The sequence below is a fragment of the Somniosus microcephalus genome, chromosome 5 (genome assembly GCF_052327205.1).
Source record: "Somniosus microcephalus isolate GS21.2 chromosome 5, FLI_Smic_1.0, whole genome shotgun sequence".
Taxonomy (NCBI): domain Eukaryota; kingdom Metazoa; phylum Chordata; class Chondrichthyes; order Squaliformes; family Somniosidae; genus Somniosus; species Somniosus microcephalus.
The window spans coordinates 144,636,065-144,659,004 of record NC_140991.1 but is presented as its reverse complement, the minus strand read 5'-3'; the positions used below and the strand labels follow the sequence as shown (position 1 = coordinate 144,659,004).

At 46.8% G+C, this 22,940-nt stretch overlaps 1 protein-coding gene across 2 annotated transcripts in view; it reads right to left on the bottom strand.

Annotated features, from left to right (window-relative positions):
• asb4 (ankyrin repeat and SOCS box containing 4) overlaps positions 1 to 5,922 on the bottom strand; it is a 37,483-nt gene extending 31,561 nt beyond the window's left edge. For both annotated transcript variants that reach the window (XM_085988326.1, XM_085988327.1), the window contains exons 1-2: positions 4,698 to 5,922; positions 3,097 to 3,587 (exon numbers count right to left, since the gene is read on the bottom strand). In XM_085988326.1, coding sequence (XP_085844452.1) covers positions 3,097 to 3,587; positions 4,698 to 5,055 — 849 coding nt within the window. In that variant the 5' untranslated portion in view covers positions 5,056 to 5,922. The remainder of the gene's footprint in view (positions 1 to 3,096; positions 3,588 to 4,697) is intronic.
• Between the last annotated feature and the right edge of the window lie 17,018 nt (positions 5,923 to 22,940).

Here is a 22,940-nt window from a genome sequence, read left to right as displayed (position 1 = left end):
CTTTACCCCTACACTCTGCTTCCTGTCTTGAAGCCAACTAGCTATCCATTCTGATAGCAAAATACTGTGGATGCTGGAAATCTGAAATAACAACAGAAAACGCTGGAAAAAGTGACAGGCCACCGGGAGCTCGGGGTCCCCCTTATGGCCTGGACCCCTCCATATGGCTTCTTATCCTCTCTAGATCTTTTCATTGCAAACTGCCGCCGTGACATCGGCCGTCTCCATTTCTCTGCTCCCCTCACTCACTCCAACCTACCTCGCTCTGAACTTGCAGCACTCCATTCTCTCAGATCCAACCCCGACATTGTCATTAAACCTGCTGACAAGGGTGGTGCTGTTGTTGTTTGGTGAACCGACCTCTACCTAGCGGAAGCTGCACGCCAACTCTCCAACACCTCCTCCTACCTCCACCTGGACCATGACCCCCACTACCGAACATCAAGCCACCGTTTCCAAGATTGTCACTGACCTCATCTCCTCTGGAGATCTTCCCCCCCACAGCCGCCAACCTCATAGTTCCCCAACCCCGCACAGCCCGCTTCTACCTCCTTCCCAAGATCCACAAACAGGACTGCTCTGGTAGACCCATCGTTTCAGCCTGTTCTTGCCCCATGGAACTTATCTCTTCCTATCTCGACTCTATTTTTTCTCCCCTTGTCCAGCCTCTTCCCACCTACATCCGCGACTCTTCGAACGCCCTCCGCCACTTTAACAATTTCCAGTTTCCCGGCCCCAACCGCCTCCTTTTCACTATGGACGTACAATCCCTCTACACCTCCATCCCCCACCAGGATGGCCTGAGGGCTCTCCGCTTCTTCCTTGAACAGAGATCCAACCAGTCCCCATCCTCCTCCGCCTGGCTGAACTTGGTCTCACATTGAGCAACTTCTCCTTTGACCCCACTCATTTCCTCCAAATCAAAGGTGTTGCTATGGGAACCCACATGGGTCCTAGCTATGCCTGCCTTTTTGTGGGATATGTGGAACACTCTTTGTTCCAGTCCTACTCGGGTCCCCTCCTTCACCTCTTTTTCCAGTACATTGATGACTGTATCGGGGCCGTCTTCTGCTCTCGCCCTGAACTAGAAAATTTCATTCACTTTGCTTCCAATTTCCACCCTTCCCTCACCTTCACATGGTCCATCTCCGACTCTTCCCTTCCCTTCCTCGACTTCTCCATCTCCATCTCTGGGGATAGGTTATTGACAAACATTCACTACAAGCCCACTGACTCCCACAGCTACCTGGATTACACTTCCTCCTACCCCGCCTCCTGTAAGGACTCTATTCCATTCTCCCAGTTTCTCCGTCTCCGCCGCATCTGCTCTGATGATGCCACCTTCCATACCAGTGCTTCCGACATGTTTTCCTTTTTGCTCAACCGAGGATTCCCCTCTACTGTGGTCGACACAGCCCTCGACCGTGTCCGTTCTATCTCCCGCACTTCTGCCCTCACCCCTGCCCCTCCCGGAACCACGATAGAGTTCCCCTTGTCCTCACCTTTCACCCCACCAGCCTCCACATTCAATGGATCATCCTTTGCCATTTCTGCCACCTCCAGCATGATCCCACCACCAGACGCATCTTTCCCTCACCTCCCCTTTCAGCATTTCGTAGGGACTGCTCCCTCCGCGACACCCTAGTCTGCTCCTCTACCACCCCAGCACCCCTTCCCCTTCGCCCGGCACCTTCCCGTGCAAGCGCAGGAGATGCAACACTTGCCCTTATACCTCCCCCCCTTCCCACTGTCCAGGGCCCCAATCACCCCTTCCAGGTGAAACAGCGATTTACTTGTACTTCCTGCAATTTAGTATACTGTATTCGCTGCTCACGATGTGGTCTCCTCTACATTGGGTGACCGCTTTGCGGAACACCTCCGTTCAGGCCGTAAGGGGGACCCCGAGCTCCTGGTGGCCTGTCACTTTAATTCCATTCCCACTCAGACCTCACCGTCCTCGGCCTCTTGCATTGTTCCATGGAAGCTCAGCGTAAGCTCGAGGAACAGCACCTCATCTTTCGATTAGGCACTCTACAGCCCTCTGGGCTCAACATAGAGTTCAACAATTTCAGATCACAACCTCGGCCCCTATCACATATTTTCTCTCTTTTTTTAATCCACACTTTCGTCTGGGCTTTTTTCTTCCCTCCCACATGGCAGCTGTCCTTCATTCTGCCAGGGCCATTCACACTTCATCTAGAGCCATCCTTTGTTCCTTGAATATCTCTTAATGTCTCTCAATGTCTCTTAACCTCTCCTGCTTTCTATCCTATCACTGACCTTCCCTTTTGTTCTTTCATCCCCTCCCCCTTTTCCGAGCCCCCACTTGCTTTATAATCTATCCCTTTTCCTGCTTTATTTCCAGTTCTGACGAAGGGTCTTCAACCTGAAACGTTAACTCTGTTTCTCTCTCCACGGATGCTGCCCTGGCCTGCTGAGTTTTTCCAGCGTTTTCTGTTGTTATTTTAGCTATCCATTCTGCTACTTGTTCTCTGACTCCGCATTCTCTGGCCTTATTCATTAGTCTATTATGGGGTACCTTATCAAAGGCCTTTTGAAAATCTAGATAAATTACATCTACTACATTATCAATTTCAATTTCAATTTTATTTGTCACACAACCAAATACAACAAGTGAAATCCAGTCAGTGAAATGCTTTTTTCTTAACGAGCCGAGCGCACCAAGCAGCAAAGGACACTTAGCTGCCTGGTATGCACAGAGCCCGCAAGGACTGCAACCATCTTCATCGGCGCCTTGTCTACTCTGTTACCTCTTCAAAAAAATCAGTGAGGTTGATCAAGCAAGTCTTTCCCTTTTGAAATCTATGCTGACTATTCATTATTATATTTTTGGTTTCTAGATGTTCTTCTATTTTCTCCTTTAGTAGGGATTCCATTATTTTTCCTAATACCGATGTTAAGCTGACTGGTATATACTTCCCTGGACATGTTCTATCTCCCTTCTTAAATATAGCTATTATGTTAGCTATCTGCCAGTCCTCCACACTTTTTTCTAATGAATTATTAAATATGTTTGGTAGTGCCTCTGCTATCTCTTCCCTAGATTCTTTTAAAATGTGCAGATGTTATTCCTACCTTATGAAACTGTGGAGGGTAGACCCTTGCAGCTCCATGGTTTAGCAACAGTTGATAACAGATCTCTGGTTCTGCTGCAGGACGTACTGGTGTAACCTTCAGAAGGTACTGTAAAGGGGCACAGCCATTGACATCCATTGCACGAGCCCGAGCACCTGATTCTAACAACATTTGTAGAAGTAGGTGGTCACAATTCCACGCAGCTTTATGAAGTGGAGATTTGTAATCCCGATCGCGAGCATTTACAGAAGCTCCGTAGTCTATAAGCATTCTACAGATCAGATGATGGTCTGTGCTGTATTCCTGTTCTTTCATGTCTAAGGCCCAGTAAATTGCTGTAATAAGTGGCGTTTCCAAATAGATATTAAAACTGTCAATAACTGCTCCACGGTCGACGTAAAGTCCCACAAGTTCAGGTACACCAAAACGTGCAGCTGTGTGCAATGGTGTATCTTTATAATCATTGCTAGCTTGTAGATTCAGCTCTGCACCTGTTAAAAATCAAGTGTGAGACATAGCCTTGCATCTTCAAAGTAACTCATCAAAGCACTCATGTTTTGCCAATTCAACGGACAAAATCAAGTCTTCACAAATAATTTAATTACTTGAATAAAAATAGAAACTGCTGGAAATGCACAGCAGATCAGCCAGCATTTGTAAAGTGAGAGGTAATGTTTCAGGTAAAACCTTTCAAAAACCAAAAGTTCTATACTTGAAATGTTAACCTAACTCGTCTTTTCAGCTGCTGACTGAGCTGCTATATATTTCCAGCATTTTTTGTTTTTGTTTCAGATTTCCAACATCTGCAGTTTTTTTCTTTTTATTAATTTCTTGAGTTCTGTTTCTGATCTGCATGTCCTGCTAGCTGGTTATAGAGTGGCAGCAGCAGTGACCTGGGAGCAGCTGATCTGCACTCCTTCCTACCGGAGATGCTATCTCCCCAAAGAATTTAAATTAGTTAGGTATGATTCACTGCTTTTATAAACTCTAATTCTTTATTTCATAATATTTTGCCCTTACCATAAAACCTATTGTGAGGAGTACTTTAAAAGAAATTTGATGTTTAGACTAAGTTATATTTTCATTCAGCCAAAATCTTAAACAATTAAATGAACTCATCTTTTAATATATTCCTTGGTCTGTACATGTCTATTAGCCATTTGCTCTTTACAGCATTATAGAGGCTAACCCATAATTTGCATGCAACGTTCTGATTTCTGGCACAGATAACACTTGGTTTTTTTTCCACATGATTACCTGTACTATAGAAATGGAAGATGCAGGTTTCACACTGTGATTCCACATTATAGGGCATAGATAGATGAGCAGGCAAGGAGGGGTGCGCAACAGAAGTTATGCACTCCTCCACAGGCAAGTCACCCTGGGTCACTGTCATACATCACCCACTGACTGATTCAAAAGATCTGCTTGGACAATGGGATCTAAATGGAAGTTCAAAATAAATGTTAAAAAAGAGGCAATAAAACTCAAGTATTATATGTTCTTTTACTGTTACTAGAAGTATATTTGCATATTTTTTGATGTTATGAAGAAAATTTGAAACATTTTGACTAGAAAATCTCATATTCTGCACAGCTCACCATTCCAGATTAGTAGTTTTGCACAGGAAATTGACTCCTTTGTTCTGCATAAATGTAACGGTGTAAGTCCACTCAGTGAAAAAGAGTTTACTTTAGCTCCATGGTGTAACAGCATACTAACACAGTCCCTGTTTTTCACATCACAGGCAACATGTAAAGGTGTTTTCCCATTTGGTTGATAGTTTATACTAGCCTGATGATCTAGTAGCACTGAAATACTCTCCAGGTTACCAAGCATCACTGATAAGTGCAGGCCTGTTGTCCAGGATAACCCTAATTTGTAACTTGGCAGCCAGTAACCTGGAAAAAAGGCAAGGTTATTAACCACACAGTTGTTTAAGAAAAGAAAGACTTGCATTTATATAGCACCTTTCACGACCTCTAATATGACTTTTAAAGTGTTGTAGCAAAGACCATCAAAGCTTTTACCTTATGAGCTTAGAAATTACCGTTGGTGTGCTAATCAGAGGTTAACTGACCATTGCTTAAGCGTTACAAAACATACTTATTAATCCATGATTTTACTGCATTCTGGAGGTCCTATGCAGCATACACCTTAACACCCCAATAGTGGGTCATTCACAATGAAGTTGCAGAATCAATAATACTGACTAATATTTGCTAAGTGCAAGAAGGAGCTATATAAACCCTTGACATTGAGGAGAGTGGCCCAAAAAAAGCTATTTACAAAGCAATTTTCCTGAACAATTGAGCTTTCCACACAAGGGAAAGCAAGACTTTCTGACCAGGCCCTGGAAACTCTGCTAGAAGGGACAAGGGCAAGGGGCGATAGATTATATGGGGCTAATAGGCCTCGTACCCACACATGTGCCAGCTCCCGTTCAAAGTGATGCAGGCAGCATGCAAAATTTGTACAGCCTGCTCATTAAGTAATCTGCTGATTGACTTAGCACTGAACAGGTGGGCCAATATCGGGTGCAGTCTATAGTCAATAAAATTTGGCATAGACACTCTACACTACATTTCACATCTTGCACACACTGCCAGCTATTCAACCATGGCAGGCACATCACCCAAACACTTCCCTTTCTCTTGCAGGACAAGGTTGCTCATAACCGCCAGGAGCAGCAGCAGATGGGTGGAGTGGAAGTCTGTCTGCAGAACCTGATAGAGCTGGAGGAAGTAGTGCTGGAGATCATTGGAGAGGCTGTCACTGAGTCCGTGACGAGCGGGGAAGTTGAAACTGCAGTGTATGTACCTTTAAGAGAGAACTACTTTTACAGCTCCTGTATACTGTAGTACCGGCAGTGACCACACCTGTATATAAGCCTTGAGCATGCCTCTGTACCCCCAGTCTTGAGACTACCCTACTCCAGTAAACACCTGTTGATTGTTAAGTTACAGCATCCGTGTAGTTATTTGAAAACATCATACTCTCAGAATCACGGATCTAACAGTGGCGACGAGTGTCGATTCGAATCTACCTGCAACTCTGCATTTCCCTTCAAAGATTCGCTCTGGGAGGGCGGTGGAAGAAAGTCGAGGCCAGAAGCACGGGTGTCGACCACGGGCAACCGCCCAGTCATCCGGCAGAGAGTGAACATCGCAGGGGAGGCTGTTGAGAGCCGGGCTTGGTTCCCCAGCCACGACGATCCAGCAACAGACTGACAACAGGTACAGCGCAGACCCTTCCCGGACAGCGGCGGCTGGAGCCGACCGACGGCAGAGAAAAAGCCGAGCAGCGTCAACGGGGTAAGAGAGATGGTGAAGCGCACAGGGCGCAGCTGGGGGTTGAAAACCGAGCGGCGTAGAGGAAAAACAAAATGGAGATAAAGAGGGTAAAGCAGCAGCCGGGTTCAGGACCGAGCAGCGGAAATGAGGAAGGCGCACAGAAAAAAAAAATGCGCAGTGCACAGCCAGGGCTCAAGGGCTGAACAGTGTCCGCGGGGAGAAGAAGGGAGAGCGCGGGAGACGCCATTGAGCCGCGGAGAAGAAGGAAGAGCGCGGGAGATGCCATTTTTTAAAGCCGCAGCGGAGAAGAAGGGCGAGCGCGGGAAGAAAGGGAAGCGCGGGAGACGCCATTTTGTGTCAGCGGGGAAGAAGGGAGAGCACGGGAGATGCCATTGTTGACAGTTAAATCACACCCAGGGATGCCGAAGAGTGGCAGTATCTCTACGTTCGACAATGAAGTCGAAGATTGGGCGACATGTGGAACGTATTGTGGTGTACTGCAGGGCGAATGAAGTGCCAGATGCTAGGAAAGCACTGGTTTTGTTAAATTCCATGGGTGCACAAACTTATGGCTTACTGCGAAACCTAATAACCCCAGAGAAGCCCGTGAATAAGAATTTCGAAAGCATAGTAGAAATCCTACAGGACCACTTAAACCCCACACCGCTGCTGATAGCAGAAAGATTTAAGTTCCACAAAAGGAACCAGCATAAAGATGAAAGTAATGCTGAGTACTTAACGGAACTGCGCAAGCTATCGAAACACTGCCAGTTTGGAGTGGGACTAGCTGATACGTTAAGGGACAAGTTTGTGTGTGGGCTTCAAAGTGAAGGAACCCAGAAACGGCTTCTATCAGAAAAGGATCTTACGCTGGACAAGGCTTTCAGCATGGCAGTATCACATGAAGCAGCCGCAAGGGGCGCTGCAGAGATACCACAGAGACCACAAGAATATGGCACCAATGAAATGTCATATGGAACAGGGAAGTGTTGTCGCTGTGGCAGAACAACACACGACCAGAAGGATTGTTGGTTCAAGGACCAAGTGTGCAGACAGTGTGGAAAAACAGGACACATAGCAAGAGTCTGCAGGTCAGGGAAGAAAACCAACAGCAAGAAATCTCCACAGGAGAAGTACAAAAAGGTACATAAGGTGATGGACAGTAGTTCAGACGAACAGGAAAGTGATACAGACTCCAGAAGCAAGGAGCTGGGTTGTCTGAAACTACATAAGGTAACCAAAATGGAGGATCACCAGACTATCTGGGTCACACTCAAGATAGACGGAGTCCAAGTGAAAATGGAATTGGACACAGGATCAGCCCTAACAGTCATAAACCAAAGGGACTACAAACGGCTATTTTCACACATACCCTTGAAAGCTACAGAGATTGTCTTGAAGACGTACACGGGGCAAAAAGTCTACCCCAAAGGAAAAATAAGGGTGAAAGTGATATACAAAGGCCAGGAAATACCTAAAATGGACCTATATGTATTGCCAGATGGAGGACCACCACTACTAGGACGTGAATGGATCCGGAAGATACAATTAGATTGGCATTCCATACAGGCACTGAAGGTTGAGGCCAAAAAGGATGACGACGTCACACCTGGACGACTGTCAAAAATGCTAACTGACGCAAAAGAAGTGTTCCAGGAGGGACTCTGAACACTAAAAGGCATAACAGCAACGATTCAAATAGAGGAAAATACAAGCCCAAAGTTTATTAAGGCCAGACCAGTGCCTTATGCGAACAGACCAGCCGTCGAAGCAGAGCTGGAAAGGTTGGAACGTTCAGGAGTACTGTCCAAAGTAGACTGGAGCAAGTGGGCTACACCCATCGTTCCTGTAATGAAGAGGTCGTTGAGTAATATGCCTGGGGAACCAAAGAAGGTCCGCATCTGTGGGGATTTTAAGGTGACAGTGAACCCAGTCCTTCACACGGTACAATATCCGCTTCCACGAATTGAGGATATTTTCGCCTCGCTATCTGGAGGTAAACGCTTCACCAAAATTGATCTAGCCCAGGCGTACTTGCAAATGGAGGTAGAAGAAGCCTCGAAACAATACCTCACGATCAACACTCATAAAGGTCACTACCAATACAACCGGCTGGTGTTCGGGGTAGCATCGGCTCCGGCTATTTGGCAAAGGGCGATGGATCAAGTCTTGCAAGGGATTCCAGGGACCCAGTGTTATTTGGACGACATCCTGGTCACGGGCGAAAATGACAGTGATCACCTTGCCAACCTGGAGAAGGGGCTCACTAGATTAAAGGAATATGGGCTACGAGCTAATCGCCACAAGTGCGAGTTTTTCCAGAAGCAGATCTCGTATTGTGGCCACGTTATCGATGAAGAGGGGTTACATAAGTCCCCTGAAAAGATTGAGGCAGTAGTCAAGGCTCCAGCACCGGAAAATGTGTCACAACTGAGGTCATTCCTTGGGCTGGTAAACTACTACCATAAGTTCTTGCCAAATTTGTCTACGGTATTACACCCACTGAACACCCTACTGCAAACAGGGGTACCATGGAAGTGGAATGACGAACGTAGACGAGCTTTCCAGAAGTGTAAAGAATTGATCACATCAAAAGAGGTGTTGGCCCATTTCAACCCAGCACTACCAATTCGTTTGGCATGTGATGCATCACCCTACGGTATTGGAGCGGTGCTGTCGCACAAATTCCCATACGGGTTGGAGAGGCCAGTAGCCTTTGCATCTCGGTCACTAACCTCAGCCGAGCGCAACTACGCCCAGATTGACAGGGAGGCCCTCAGCCTAGTATGGGGAGTAAAAAAATTCAACCACTATCTGCATGGGCAGAAGTTCACCTTGCTGACTGACCACCAACCACTTGTCTCCATCTTTAATCCAAAGAAGGGCGTTCCGGTGATGACTGCACAACGGTTACAAAGATGGTCCCTTTTTCTAGGGGCGAACCAATATGAAATAGAATATAAAGGCACGAAACAGCATGGAAACGCTGATGGGCTATCACGCTTGCCACTGCCTACTGTGGAGGAAGCACCAGCAGTGGACCCGATCGAGATATTTTATTCGTCAATAATTGAACGATTGCCAGTAACTAACACGGATATAGAGAAGGAGACCCGCAATGATCTGACACTGTCTCGGGTATATGATTTGACGGTGAGGGGATGGCCAACCCATGGCGACTCACTGTTGCCAGCATTCTCATCCAGAAGAGAACAGCTGTCAGTGTGCCAGGGGACAGTGATGTGTGGATCCCGAGTGGTGATTTCACCCAAGTTAAGGGAGAGAGTGCTAAATAAGCTTCATGAAGGTCATCTGGGAGGGGTGAAAATGAAAAGCCTTGCTAGGGCTTATGTGTGGTGGCCGGGGATCATCAACAAATCGAGGACCTAACCAAGAGCTGCTCAGGAGGTCCAAAATGCACCACCACATGCCCCTCTACACCCATGGGAGTGGCCCTCCTCTCCATGGCAACGGGTGCATATTGATTTTGCTGGTCCATTCATGGACTCAATGTTCTTAATAGCAGTGGATGCTCACTCGAAATGGCCTGAGGTGATAAAAATGTCCTCAACCACTACAAAGAAAACGATTGCAGTCCTACGGACCATATTTGCCAGGAACGGCTTGCCAGAGCAGATTTGCTCTGATAATGGACCACAGTTTGTGTCCGAAGAGTTTCGGAAATTTATGAGAAGGAATGGGGTAAGGCATTACACATCCGCCCCGTATCATCCAGCCACAAATGGATTGGCTGAGAGGTTCGTACAAACCTTTAAAAAGGCGATAGAGGCCATGTGCGACAATGAAATTCCACTACAGCATAAGGTGGACAATTTCCTATTAGCTACAGAAATGCGACACATGCAGTTACCAACCAGACCCCGGCCATGATGTTCTTTAACCGAAGGTTGAGATCTCGTCTGGATTTGCTCAGACCAAATGTGCGAAGAAGTGTTGAGGATAAACAATTCCAGCACATCAATGAGAAGCCGACAAGGAGCTTCAATGTAGGACAGCCAGTCTTGGCCCGTGACTATCGAACAGAGAAATGGAAACCTGGAACGATATGCACAAGGCAGGGGCCATTAATGTACACAGTGGATGTCGGGGAGAACATTGTGAGATGCCACGTCGATCAGATCTTAGCGTCACAGGAACGAGTCAACCCCATGTCTCGAGTACCTGGGGATGAACCCAACATACCGGTAGCATCTACCTCAGAACCAGTAGCAGTGGAAACTGATGAACTAACCGACGAAAAGGGGCCAGAATCGCCTCCGCACCAAGAACAAGAACCTCAGGAAAGGCACTATTCAGAAAGGATCAGTAAGCCGCCCCAAAGACTGAATCTATAAATGGACTATTTTTGTTTAATGTGCATGTTAAAGTGTTAATTGTTATTTGAATATTATGGGTACTGCTAATCTAAAAGGGGAGGAATTGTAGTGTATGTACCTTTTAAGAGAGAACTACTTTTACAGCTCCTGTATACTGTAGTACCGGCAGTGACCACACCTGTATATAAGCCTTGAGCATGCCTCTGTACCCCCAGTCTTGAGACTACCCTACTCCAGTAAACACCTGTTGATTGTTAAGTTACAGCATCCGTGTAGTTATTTGAAAACATCATACTCTCAGAATCACGGATCTAACAGAAACCATTGCTGATGATGATGGTATGCTCATACCTAATCCTGCTTCTCACATCCCACTTCCACCTGACCCCACAATCTCTTCTCACTTACAGGCTGCTGATGGTGTATGCATGGTTATCTTGTTCCCCCCGCCCTCACCACATCTCAACTCTTGCGCCTTTCTCCTTTCAGATACCCAAGAAATCCCACCAGCCCAGCCTGTCCCTGAAATAATGGAGGAGGCAAGCGAAGGAGAAGAAGAGGCACCGTCACTCGATCTGAAAATCCCAGGCATCAGCTCAGAAGGTGGCACTGCGCGGACTTTAGATGGTACTATAGAGGTAGGATTTGCACATGCTGAGTCACCTGGCGCGAGTGGGCTGCAGCCAGGCCAGGGGGAAAGGGTAGCTCAGGTGCCAGCTTCCCGGAGGGCGAGTTTGTGCACGAGTTGTGTTTTACAGGGCTCGGATGATGACCTCGATGAAGGGTGATGGGAATACACACAGAAATGCTTGGTGCCAGCCAGAGAGCCTTTTGTCAGAGTCAAGCAGCAAGGAGGAGTCCGGCTTCAACATTGCACGGGGTTTTGCGTGGAGCTTGGAGCCCATGATTTTACAAGATGGAAATGATGGGCAACTCCATTAGAGCACTTGTGGGCCCAATCATGATGCTGGGTGTGATGGAGCAGTCTGAGCTTCCATTGCAGCACAGGTGGAAGTAACCCAATAGCTCAGTGATACAGTAGAAGCTCAGACGGCTCTCCTGCAATCTCAGCTTGCTGCCACACAAGATCAGACTGCTTTCATGCAGTCTCAGCTTGCTGCCACACAAGATCAGACTGCTTTCATGCAGTCTCAGCTTGCTGCCACACAAGATCAGACTGCTTTCATGCAGTCTCAGCTTGCTGCCATGCAAGATCAGACTGTTGCCATCGTGGTTGGGTTTACGAGTGTTGAAAGGGGCTTGCTGGGTGTCACAGCAGTCCAGCAATCTGTCCTCCAACAGATGGCTAGAGATACTGAGGCGCCGTCATTGGGGGAGTGGCAGTGGTTCTGTGGAACAAGAACCTTCTATCCTCTCAGGATGACAGCATTCCTACTCCCACCACTGCCACTCCGCTAGTGCCTTTGCTGCTGCCTGTTATCGAGCCAGCCCAGACTACTGCCGCCCATGCTGAGTTGATGCAGTCTACAGCCAGGCCTTCTAGGCCTAGAGCTGCTCGAGGTTGTCCTGCAAGGCCATCTGCAGTTTCCCCACTGAAGGTCAGCAGCCTTCCACCAGCCATGCTGCAGCCACTGGGGTAGCACTGCGTAGGAGCACTAGAGTAGGAAAAAGAATACAAAAGACAGACACTAAGGGAATGCACAAGGGTAATTAGTTAACATTGTTGTTTTGAATTGGAAGTGATAAATTTATAAATTATGTTTGGAATGTTTGTTTTGTGGTGGCTCTCATTTCAGCTTTGTGCCCAGGACACGCTATGATGTTTTGTGAGAGAGGGATGGTAAGGTGGGGAAGTGGTGAGCAACGGGGTTCTGGGGTTTCATTCACTGGAACCAGAGACTGATGAGGTGCTCACGGACAGCCCATCCAAATCTGGGATCTGCTGCATACCTCCTCCCTTCCTTCTCCTCCTCCTCCTGAGGTGGTCCCGGGACCCGTGGTGGCAAGGGCTGCGCCCTCATAGAAACATAGAAACATAGAAGATAGGAGCAGGAGTAGGCCATTCGGCCCCTCGAGCCTGCTCTGCCATTCAATGAGATCATGGCTGATCATCCAAATTCAATATCATGTTCCTGCCTTCTCTCCATATCCCTTGACCCCTTTAGCCTTAAGAAATATATCCAACTCCTTCTTGAATATATTTAAATAATTGGCCTCCACTGCCTTCTTTGGCAGAGAATTCCACAGGTTCACCACTCTCTGGGTGAAGTAATTCCTCCTCATCTCTGTCCTAAATGGCTTACCCCTTATCCTTAGACTGTGACCCCTGGTTCTGGACTCCCTGACCATAGGGAACATCTTCCAGCATCTAGTCTGTCTAGTCCAGTTAGAATTTTATGTTTCAATGAGATGCCCTCTCATTCTTCTAAACTCCAGTGAGTACAAGACCAATTGACCCAATCTCTCCTCATACGTCATTCCTGCCATCCCAGGCATCAGCCTGGTGAATCTTTGCTGCACTCCTTCCATGGCAAGAGCATCCTTCCTCAGATAAGGCGACCAAAACTGCACACAATACTCAAGGTGTGGTCTCACCAAGGCCCTGTACAAATGCAGCAAGACATCCTTGTTCCTGTACTCAAATTCTCTCGCTACGAAAGCCAACATACCATTTGCCTTCTTAACCGCCTGCTGCACCTGCATGCTTACCTGCAGCGACTGGTGCACAAGGACGCCCAGGTCTCGTTGCACTTCCCTTTCTCCCAATCTATTGCCATTCAGATAATAATCTGCCTTCCTGTTTTTGACACCAAAGTGGATAACCTCGCATTTATCCACGTTATATTGCATCTGCCATGCTTCTGCCCAATCAACCAACCTGTCCAAATCAGACTGGAATTTCTCGGCCTCCTCCTCACAGCACATACGCCCACCCAGCTTTGTGTTGTCTGCAAACTTGGAGATATTACATCTAGTTCCCTCGTCCAGATCATTAATATATATTGTGAATAGCTGGGGTCCAAGGACCGATCCCTGCGGTACCCCACTAGTCAATGCCTGCCACTCGGAAAAAGAGCCATTTATTCCAACTCTTTGCTTTCTGTCTGCCAACCAGTTCTCTATCCAAGTCAATACCTTGCCACCAATCCCATGTGCCTTAACTTTACATGCTAATCTCTTATGCGGGACCTTATCGAAAGCCTTTTGAAAGTCCAAATACACCACATCCACTGGTTCTCCCTTATCTATTTTACCAGTTACATCCTCAAAAAATTCCAATAGATTAGTCAAGCACGATTTACCTTTTGTAAATCCATGTTGACTTTGTCCGATCCGGTCACTTTTTTCCAAGTGCTCTGCTATTACATATTTTATAATCGACTCTAGCATTTTCCCCACTACCGATGTCTGTAATTCCCCGTTTTCTCTCTACCACCTTTTTTGAACAGTGGGGTAACATTAGCTACCCGCCAATCCATGGGTACTGTTCCAGAGTCTATCGAATTTTGGAAGATGACCAGCAATGCATCTACTATTTCTAGGGCCACTTCCTTAAGTACCCTAGGATGTAGATTATCAGGCCCTGGGGATTTATCGGCCTTCAATCCCATCAATTTCCCTAACACCATTTTGTTGTGTCCGTGTGGTAATAGAGACACTGAAGGCAGGAGTTGGTTTCACAGGTGTTTACTGAACAAAGTCTGGAGGTGAACTAACTGATACAACACAATATACAGGCTTATATAGCCCAAGTGGCCATTACTGGCATTACAGTACACAGAGGGCTCTTAAAGGCACATACACTACAATTCCTCCCCTTTTAGCCAACCAGTACATAATATTTTAAGTAATCATTAATTACATGTTACAAGAACAATAATCTACACATTGCTGCAGTTAATCAATTATAAGTCAGTCTCTCTGGAGGCTTCCTGACTCGGTCCGGATAACGCCTCGGTGGTGTAGCAGTTTCTGGTGGTGTAGTAGGTTCTTTTGGCAAGGCTGATTCGGCTTGAATGCCAGTGTCGGGTTCATCTGGTTCCAGTATCACCGGATCGGAGGTAGATACTATGGGTATCTCTACTTCATCATTAGGCATATAGAGTTGTGGTGTAGGTTGTCCCTTTTCAGATGACTCTATGATCTGGTCAGCATGGCGCCTTATTATGCTTTCTCCAATGTCCACGGTATACATCAGTGGTCCTAGTCGTGTGCAAATAGTTCCAGGCTGCCATTTCTTGGTACGGTAGTCCCGGGCCAAAACTTGTTGACCTATCTGGAAGGTTCTAGTTGGCCTTTCATTCATGCCTTGAAATTGCCGGTTCTCCACGTCCCTTCTGATGTTTGGCTTGATCAAATCCAGCCGGCATCTTAGGCTTCTATTGAAGAACATCATGGCGGGAGTTTGGTTTGTAACCATATGTGTTGCATTCCTGTATGCAAACAAGAAGTTATCCACCTTATGCTGAAGTTTTATGTCTTCATTACCCATGGCCTTTATGGCCTTCTTGAAGGTCTGGACAAACCTTTCAGCCAATCCATTGGTGGCGGGATGGTATGGGGCGGACGTGTAGTGCTTAACCCCATTGTTTTTTAAGAACTTCCTGAATTCTTCGGACACAAATTGCGGTCCATTATCAGAACAGATCTGTTCCGGCAGCCCATTCCTGGCAAATATGGTCCTTAATACTGTGATGGTTTTTTCCGTGGTGGTGGAGGACATCTTTATTACCTCCGGCCACTTGGAGTGTGCATCAACCGCGATTAAGAACATTGAGTGCATAAATGAACCAGCATAGTCGATGTGTACCCTTTGCCATGGAGATGAGGGCCGCTCCCATGGATGTAGAGGGGCTTGTGGTGGAGCGTTTTGGACCTTCTGGCATCCTAGGCAGCTCTTGGTCATTTCTTCGATGTCTCCATCGATACCTGGCCACCATACAAACGCCCTGGCTAAGTTATTCATTTTCACTCCACCCAGATGCCCCTCGTGAAGCTCCTTTAGAACTTTATCCTGGAGTTTGGGTGGAATCACCACGCTGGATCCACACATCAAGGTTCCTCGGCACACTGACAGCTGTTCTCTTCTTTGCGAGAATGCTGGCAACAGTGGTTCGCCATGTGCTGGCCATCCCTTCACTGTTAAATCGTAGACTCCTGAGAGAGTCGGGTCATTTCTCGTTTCCCTTTCAATGGCAGAATTTGTTACTGGTAGACATTCGACTATGGTAGAGTGGAACATCTCTACTGGGTCTACTGTAGGTGCCTCTTCTACCATTGGTAACGGTAGGCACGATAAACCGTCAGCATTCCCATGCTGTTTTGATCCTTTGTATTCTATGTTATATTGGTGTGCCCCTAGAAAAAGGGACCACCTCTGTAGCCTTTGCGCTGTCATAATGGGGACACCCTTTTCAGGGTTGAATATGGAGATGAGGGGTTGATGGTCAGTCAACAAGGTAAATTTTTGTCCGTGTAGGTAATGGTTGAATTTCTTCACTCCCCATACCAGGCTGAGTGCTTCCCTGTCGATTTGGGCATAGTTACGCTCAGCTGAGTTCAATGAGCGTGACGCAAAAGCTATCGGCCGTTCCGAGCCATCAGGGAATCTATGCGATAATACCGCTCCTACGCCGTAAGGGGATGCATCGCACGCCAGTCTGATTGGCAGTGATGGGTTGTAATGAGCCAAAACTTCCTTGGACGTGATTAAGTCTTTGCATTTATGGAAGGCACGTTTACAGTCTTCGCTCCATTTCCAAATTACTCCTGTTTGTAGCAGTTCATTAAGAGGGTGCAGAAGAGTTGATAAGTTCGGTAAAAATTTATGATAGTAATTTATTAATCCCAGGAACGACCTTAATTGTGAAACATTTTCAGGTGCTGGGGCTTTTATGACCGCTTCAATTTTTTCAGGTGACTTATGCAACCCTTCCTTATTAATTATGTGGCCACAATATGATATTTGATTCTGGAAAAATTCGCACTTGGGGCGATTTGCTCGTAGGCCCCGTTCTCTCAGCCTAGTGAGCACCTGCTCCAAATTGGCAAGGTGCTCGTTGTCGTTTTCTCCTGTTACAAGGATGTCGTCTAGGTAGCATTGAGTCCCCGGAATCCCTTGGAGGACTTGCTCCATAGCTCTTTGCCAGATAGCTGGAGCTGATGCTACTCCGAAAACCATTCAATTGTACTGGTACAGGCCTTTGTGTGTATTTATCGTGAGATACTTTTTAGAGGCCTCTTCAACCTCCATCTGTAGATATGCCTGTGCCAAGTCAATTTTGGTGAAACGTTTCCCTCCGGATAGTGAGGCGAAAATATCTTCTATCCTCGGAAGAGGATACTGTACCGTGTGAAGGACCGGGTTTACAGTCACCTTGAAGTCTCCACAGATGCGAATTTTTCTCTGTTCTTCAGATTTATCATTATTCAACGTTTTTTCATGACCGGGACGATGGGTGTTGCCCACTCGCTCCAATCTATCTTGGATAATACGCCTGCCTTTTCCAAATTCTCCAGCTCTGCCTCGACTGCTGGACGAATTGCGTATGGCACCGGCCTTGCCTTAAAAAACTTGGGAATTGCCGCATCTTCCACTTTTATTGAGGCGGTGATGCCTTTCAAGGTTCCTAGTTTCTCTTGAAACACTTCCTTGGCGTTGGCCAAGATGTCTTTTAATCGTTCAGGTATGACATCATCATCATTTTTTTCCTTACTGGTCACCGTCAGTGCCTGAATGGAGTGCCAGTCTAAACGTATCTTCCTGATCCATTCACCTCCCAACAGCGGTGGACCACCATCTTGTAGAATGTATAAATACAACTTCTGTATTTCCTTGCCGTTGTATACGACAGGCACCCTTATTTTTCCTTTGGGGTATACTTTCTGCCCCGTATATGTTTTCAAGATAATGGATGTGTCTTTTAAAGGTATATGCGGAAATAGCCGCTCGTAATCCCGTCGATTTATGACGGTCAGAGCTGATCCTGTATCTAGCTCCATTTTAACTGGGGACCCTGCTATCGTGAGGGTAACCCAAATGGTCTGGTAATCTTCTTTGGCAATTACATTATGTAATTTGAGACAGCTTAGTCTCTTGTTTCCGGAGTCGCTATCGCTATTCTGGTCTTCGGAGCTACTGTCCATCATCATTTGTACCTTTCTGTACTTTTCTTTATTGATTTTTTTTTCCTGTCCGTGGAATTTTTTTGTCCAGATCGGCATACCTGTGCAATGTGTCCAATCTTTCCACATTGCCTGCATGCTTTGTCCTTGAACCAGCAGTCCCTCTGGTCATGGGTGGATCTGCCGCAGCGATAACATCTCTCGAAACCCTGTGTCATTTCATAGGTGCCGAAGTCCTGTGTCTTTTGCTGTATCTCTGCAGCTCCTCTTGCGGCTGCTTTGTATGATACAGCCATACTGAAAGCCTTGTCCAGTGTCAAATCTTTCTCAGAAAGCAGCCTTTTCTGTGTTCCTTCACTTAGGAGACCGCAGACGAATTTGTCTCGAAGATAATCTGCCAGTCCTGCCCGAATTGGCAGTGCTTTGATAGCTTTCTTAATTCGGTGAGGTAATCAGCGTTACTTTCATTCTTGTGTTGATTCCTCTTGAAGAATTTGAATCGTTCCGCTATCAGCAGCGGTGTTGGGTTTAAGTGCTCCTGTAGGGTATCAACAATTTCCTTAAAATTCTTGTCCGTTGGTTTGGCTGGAGTGATTAAGTTTCGTAACAGCCCGTATGTCTTTGCGCCCATTAGATTTAGAAGTACTGACGCCTTTTTATCATTTTCTATTCCATTTGCGGTGCAATATACCTCCACTCTTTCCACATATGTGGTCCAATCCTCTATATCGTTATCAAAAGCATCAATATTGCCAGCCTTAGGCATCCTGGGGAAAAAAATGGCGCTTCCAGCGCTTTTCTTTCTTTCCTGCAGAAAAGATATGGCGCTTCCCGTGCTTTCCCGCCGCTGCTGCTGCTGACAACGCTGTTTTTCGCGGTTTAAAAAAAAAAAAATTATTTACAGGTGGAGACTCGTTCCCGCCGGACTCTCTCTGCTAGGTCTGAACGCCGACCTGCTTTGCAGCGCCGGCCATCTCCCGAGTGCTCCCCCCCTCCATCTGTTTCTGCTTGCCTCCGCCTTCGCCGCTTGGCCTCGCTGCAGAGCCAGCCGATGGAGCCCCAGCCCGCCGCCCAGGAAGGATTATTGCAGTACCTGCCACCAGCTCGGCTAGCTGGTGAAACCACAGTTTTTTTTTCTTGCTTTTCTTTGACTTTGGACGTCTGAGGAATCGATGTCCTTGAGGTGCTGCCGAATTGCAGGTAAGTCCGTTTCCAATTCGTTGCCATTGTTGTGTCCGTGTGTTAATAGAGACACTGAAGGCAGGAGTTGGTTTCACAGGTGTTTACTGAACAAAGTCTGGAGGTGAACTAACTGATACAACACAATATACAGGCTTATATAGCCTGAGTGGCCATTACCGGCATTACAGTACACAGGGGGCTCTTAAAGGCACATACACTACACATTTCCCTACAAATACTGATTTCTATCAGTTCCTCCCTTTCATTAGACCCTATGTTCCCCGACATCTCTGGGAGGTTATTTGTGAAGACAGAACCAAAGTATGTATTTAATTGATCAGCCATTTCTTTGTTCCCCATTATAAATTCCACTGATTCTGACTGCAAGGGACCTACGCTTGACTTCACCAATCTTTTTCTCTTCACATATCTGTAAAAGCTTTTACAGTCAGTTTTTATGTTCCCTGCAAGCTTACTCTCATATTCTATTTTCCCCCTCTTAAGTAATCCCTCTGTCCTCCTTTGTTGAATCCTAAACTGCTCCCAATCCTCAGGTTTGCTGCTTTTTCTGGCCAATTTTTATGTCCTCTCCTTGGATCTTATGCTATCCCTAATTTCCCTTGTTAGCCACGGTTGAGTCACCTTTTATGTTTTATTTTTATGCCAAACTGGGATGAACAAATTCTATAGTTCATCCATGCAATCTTTGAATGTTTGCCATTGCCTATCTGCCGTCAACCCTTTGAGTGACATTCCCCAATCAATCCTACCCAACTCGTGCCTCATACCATCGTAGTTTCCTTTATTTAAATTCAGGACCCGAGTCTCTGAGTCAACTACTTATAATTCTTCATTAAGATGGAAAGTTATCATATTATGATCACTCCTCCCCAAGGGGCCTCGCACAAGATTGCTAATTAATCCTTTCTCATTACATAATACCCAGTCTAAGATGGCCTGATCTCTAGTTGGTTCCTCGACATATTGGTCCAGGAAACCATCCCGTATACACTCCAGGAATTCCTCCTCCACAGTATTGTTACTAATTTGGTCAGCCCAATCTATGTGTAGATTAAAGTCACCCATGATAACTGCTGTGCCCTTATTGCACACTTCTCTAATTTTCCTTTTAATGCCATCCCCGACCTCCGCATTACTGTTTGGAGGTCTAGATACCACTCCCACTAACGTTTTCTGCCCCTTGGTATTTCTCAGTGCTACCCATACAGATTCCACATCATCAGAGCTAATATCCTTCCTTACAATTGTGTTAATCCCCTCCTTAACCAGCAATGCTACCCCACCTCCTTTTCCTTTTTGCCTATCTTTCCTGAATATTGAATGCCCCTGGATTTTGAGTTCCCAGCCTTGGCCACCCTGGAGCCATGTTTCCGTAATCCCAATCATATTATTCGTTTACCTCTATTTGCGCAGCTAATTCATCCACCATATTACGAATGCTCCTTGCATTAAGACACAAAGCCTTCAGGCTTGTTTTTTTAACGCTCTTAGATCTTTTAGAATTATTATTTACTGTGGCCATGTTTGATTTAAACCGTTGATTTCTCTGTCTGCCACTTTTGTTTTTCTCCTTCCTGTCTTTTCCTTTTAGCCTTATTTCCCTTTCCTTTGTCTCCCCGCTCAGGTTCCCAACCCCCTGCCATTTTAGTTTAAATCCTCCCCCATAGCACTAGCAAACATTCCCCCTAGGACATCAGTCCTGGCCGTGCCCAGGTGCAAACCGTCCATTTTGTACTGGTCCCACCTCCCCCAGAACCGGTTCCAATGTCCCAGGAATTTGAATCCCTCCCCCTTGCACCATTCCTCTCGCCACGTATTCATCTGAAATATCCTTCTATTTCTACTCTGACTAGCACATGGCACTGGTAGCAATCCTGAGATTACTACCTTTGAGGTCCTATATTTTAATTTACCTCCTAAATCCCTATATTCAGCTTTTAGCACCTCATCCCGGTTTTTACCTATATCGTTGGTACCTATATGCACCACGACAACTGGCTGTTCACCCTCCCCTTCCAAAATGTTCTGCAGCCGCTCTGAGACATCCTTGACCCTTGCACCAGGGAGGCAACACACCATCCTGGAGTCTTGATTGCGGCCGCAGAAACGCCTATCTATTCCCCTTACAATAGAATCCCCTATTACTATAGCTCTACCCCTCTTTTTCCTCCCGTCCTGTGCAGCAGAACCACCCCTGGTGCCAGGAAGTTGGCTGCTGCTGCCTTCCCCATGATGGCCAAGTTGTGGAGCATGCAGCAGACCACCACAAAATGGGACACCTGCTCCGGCATGTACTGGAGGGCTCCACCTGAGTGGTCAAGGCAGCGGAACCATTGCTTTAGCACCCCGATGGTCTGCTCAATGAGGTTCCTCATAGCAACATGATTCTCATTATATGAGTGCTGGCCATGAGTGGTGGGGTTGCAGAGGGGAGTCCTCAGCCAGGTCCAGAACAGCTAGCCCTTGTCTCTGAGCAGCCTCCCTCAGCTTTGACGTGGTGGCTGGAAGATTGCTGGCACACCGGACTGGCACAGGATGAAGCCATCATGACTGCTGCCAGGATACCGGGCATTCATGATGTGCTGGGCGTGGTTGGACGCCAACTGCACATTAAGTGAATGGTAGCCTTTACAGTTATGGAAAATCTCAGGATTGGTATGTGGCACCCGCAAAGCCACATGTGTGCAGTCGATGGTGCACTGCAACGTGGGGAACTCCGATATTCTGGCAAAACCACAAGCGTTCTCTGTTGTGTATGTAATATGTGTGCTACTTTGAACCTATGGACAGGACTGCACTACTTGTTGGGCGTAGTGATACGCAGTACCACTCCTGGCCATAGGGGTATAAATAGTACTGTGGGTACTGATCTCCCCTCAGTTCCCGCCTATGGGCATGAAGTAAAGACCTATGTATAGTCCCTACCTCCAACCAGTAAAGACCTGTTTGAGTTGTACGTTTAAGTCTTTGTGTTAATTGTTCAATACAATACACATACTTAACACTGGCGACGAGTCAGGTTCTTACCCTGCGGCAGTTGAAGAGAGGTTTCAAACATCACCACCCCACTAGAAGCGACAGGCTTTAGGACTCTGAAGCCTCCATCAGCGACTGAGCACTGGAGTGCAGCAAACATCCTGACAGCTTCCAGCGACTGACAGAAGTCTTTCTGCAGTTTCCTTGTTCAACCTAGGTGGTGGGGTAAGCCGTGCAGTGTTGGCTGCAAAGACAGGGCTGGGGAAGTTGGAGAAGATAAGGGCGATCGCAATCCCTGATAAGAGCCGCGGTGAAACGCGCGAGCGGGTAAGCCAGAGCCCGGGAGGGAGCGAGCAAGCAAGAGCCGCGCGAGCGGGTGAGCCAGAGGCCGGGAGCCGCTTCAAGTGCGAGGCGCAGCGTGGGCCAGCGATCAGAACCAAAGATAAGGGCCGCACTCGGGGGCTGAAGGGAGACGGCGTCGGGGGACGGGTGAAGACCGCCAAGCGCGGGAAAACCGCCATTTTGTGGGCGGAGGACGACGGCAAGAGCGGGAAGCCGCCATCTTTGATAACAAGTAAACAAAATAAAATCTGAGAAATTACAAATCTACAATGCCTAAACACGGGAATATTAGCACCTTTGATAGTGACCTCGAAGATTGGGCCATATATGTTGAAAGAGTAAAAAATTATTGTAAGGCCAATAAAATTCATGACCAAGATAAAGCTTTAACATTATTAAATTTAATGGGTGCGAAGACATACGGGCAATTGAAACACCTGTTATCACCAGATGAACCGGCGGATAAGACGTTCGATGAGATTGTTACTGTCCTGAAAGATCATCTAAACCCCACGCCGCTGATGCTAGCGGAACGATTTAAATTTTACGACAGAAGGCAGCTACAGCATGAAAGCAATGCTGATTATTTGCTGGAATTGCGTAAATT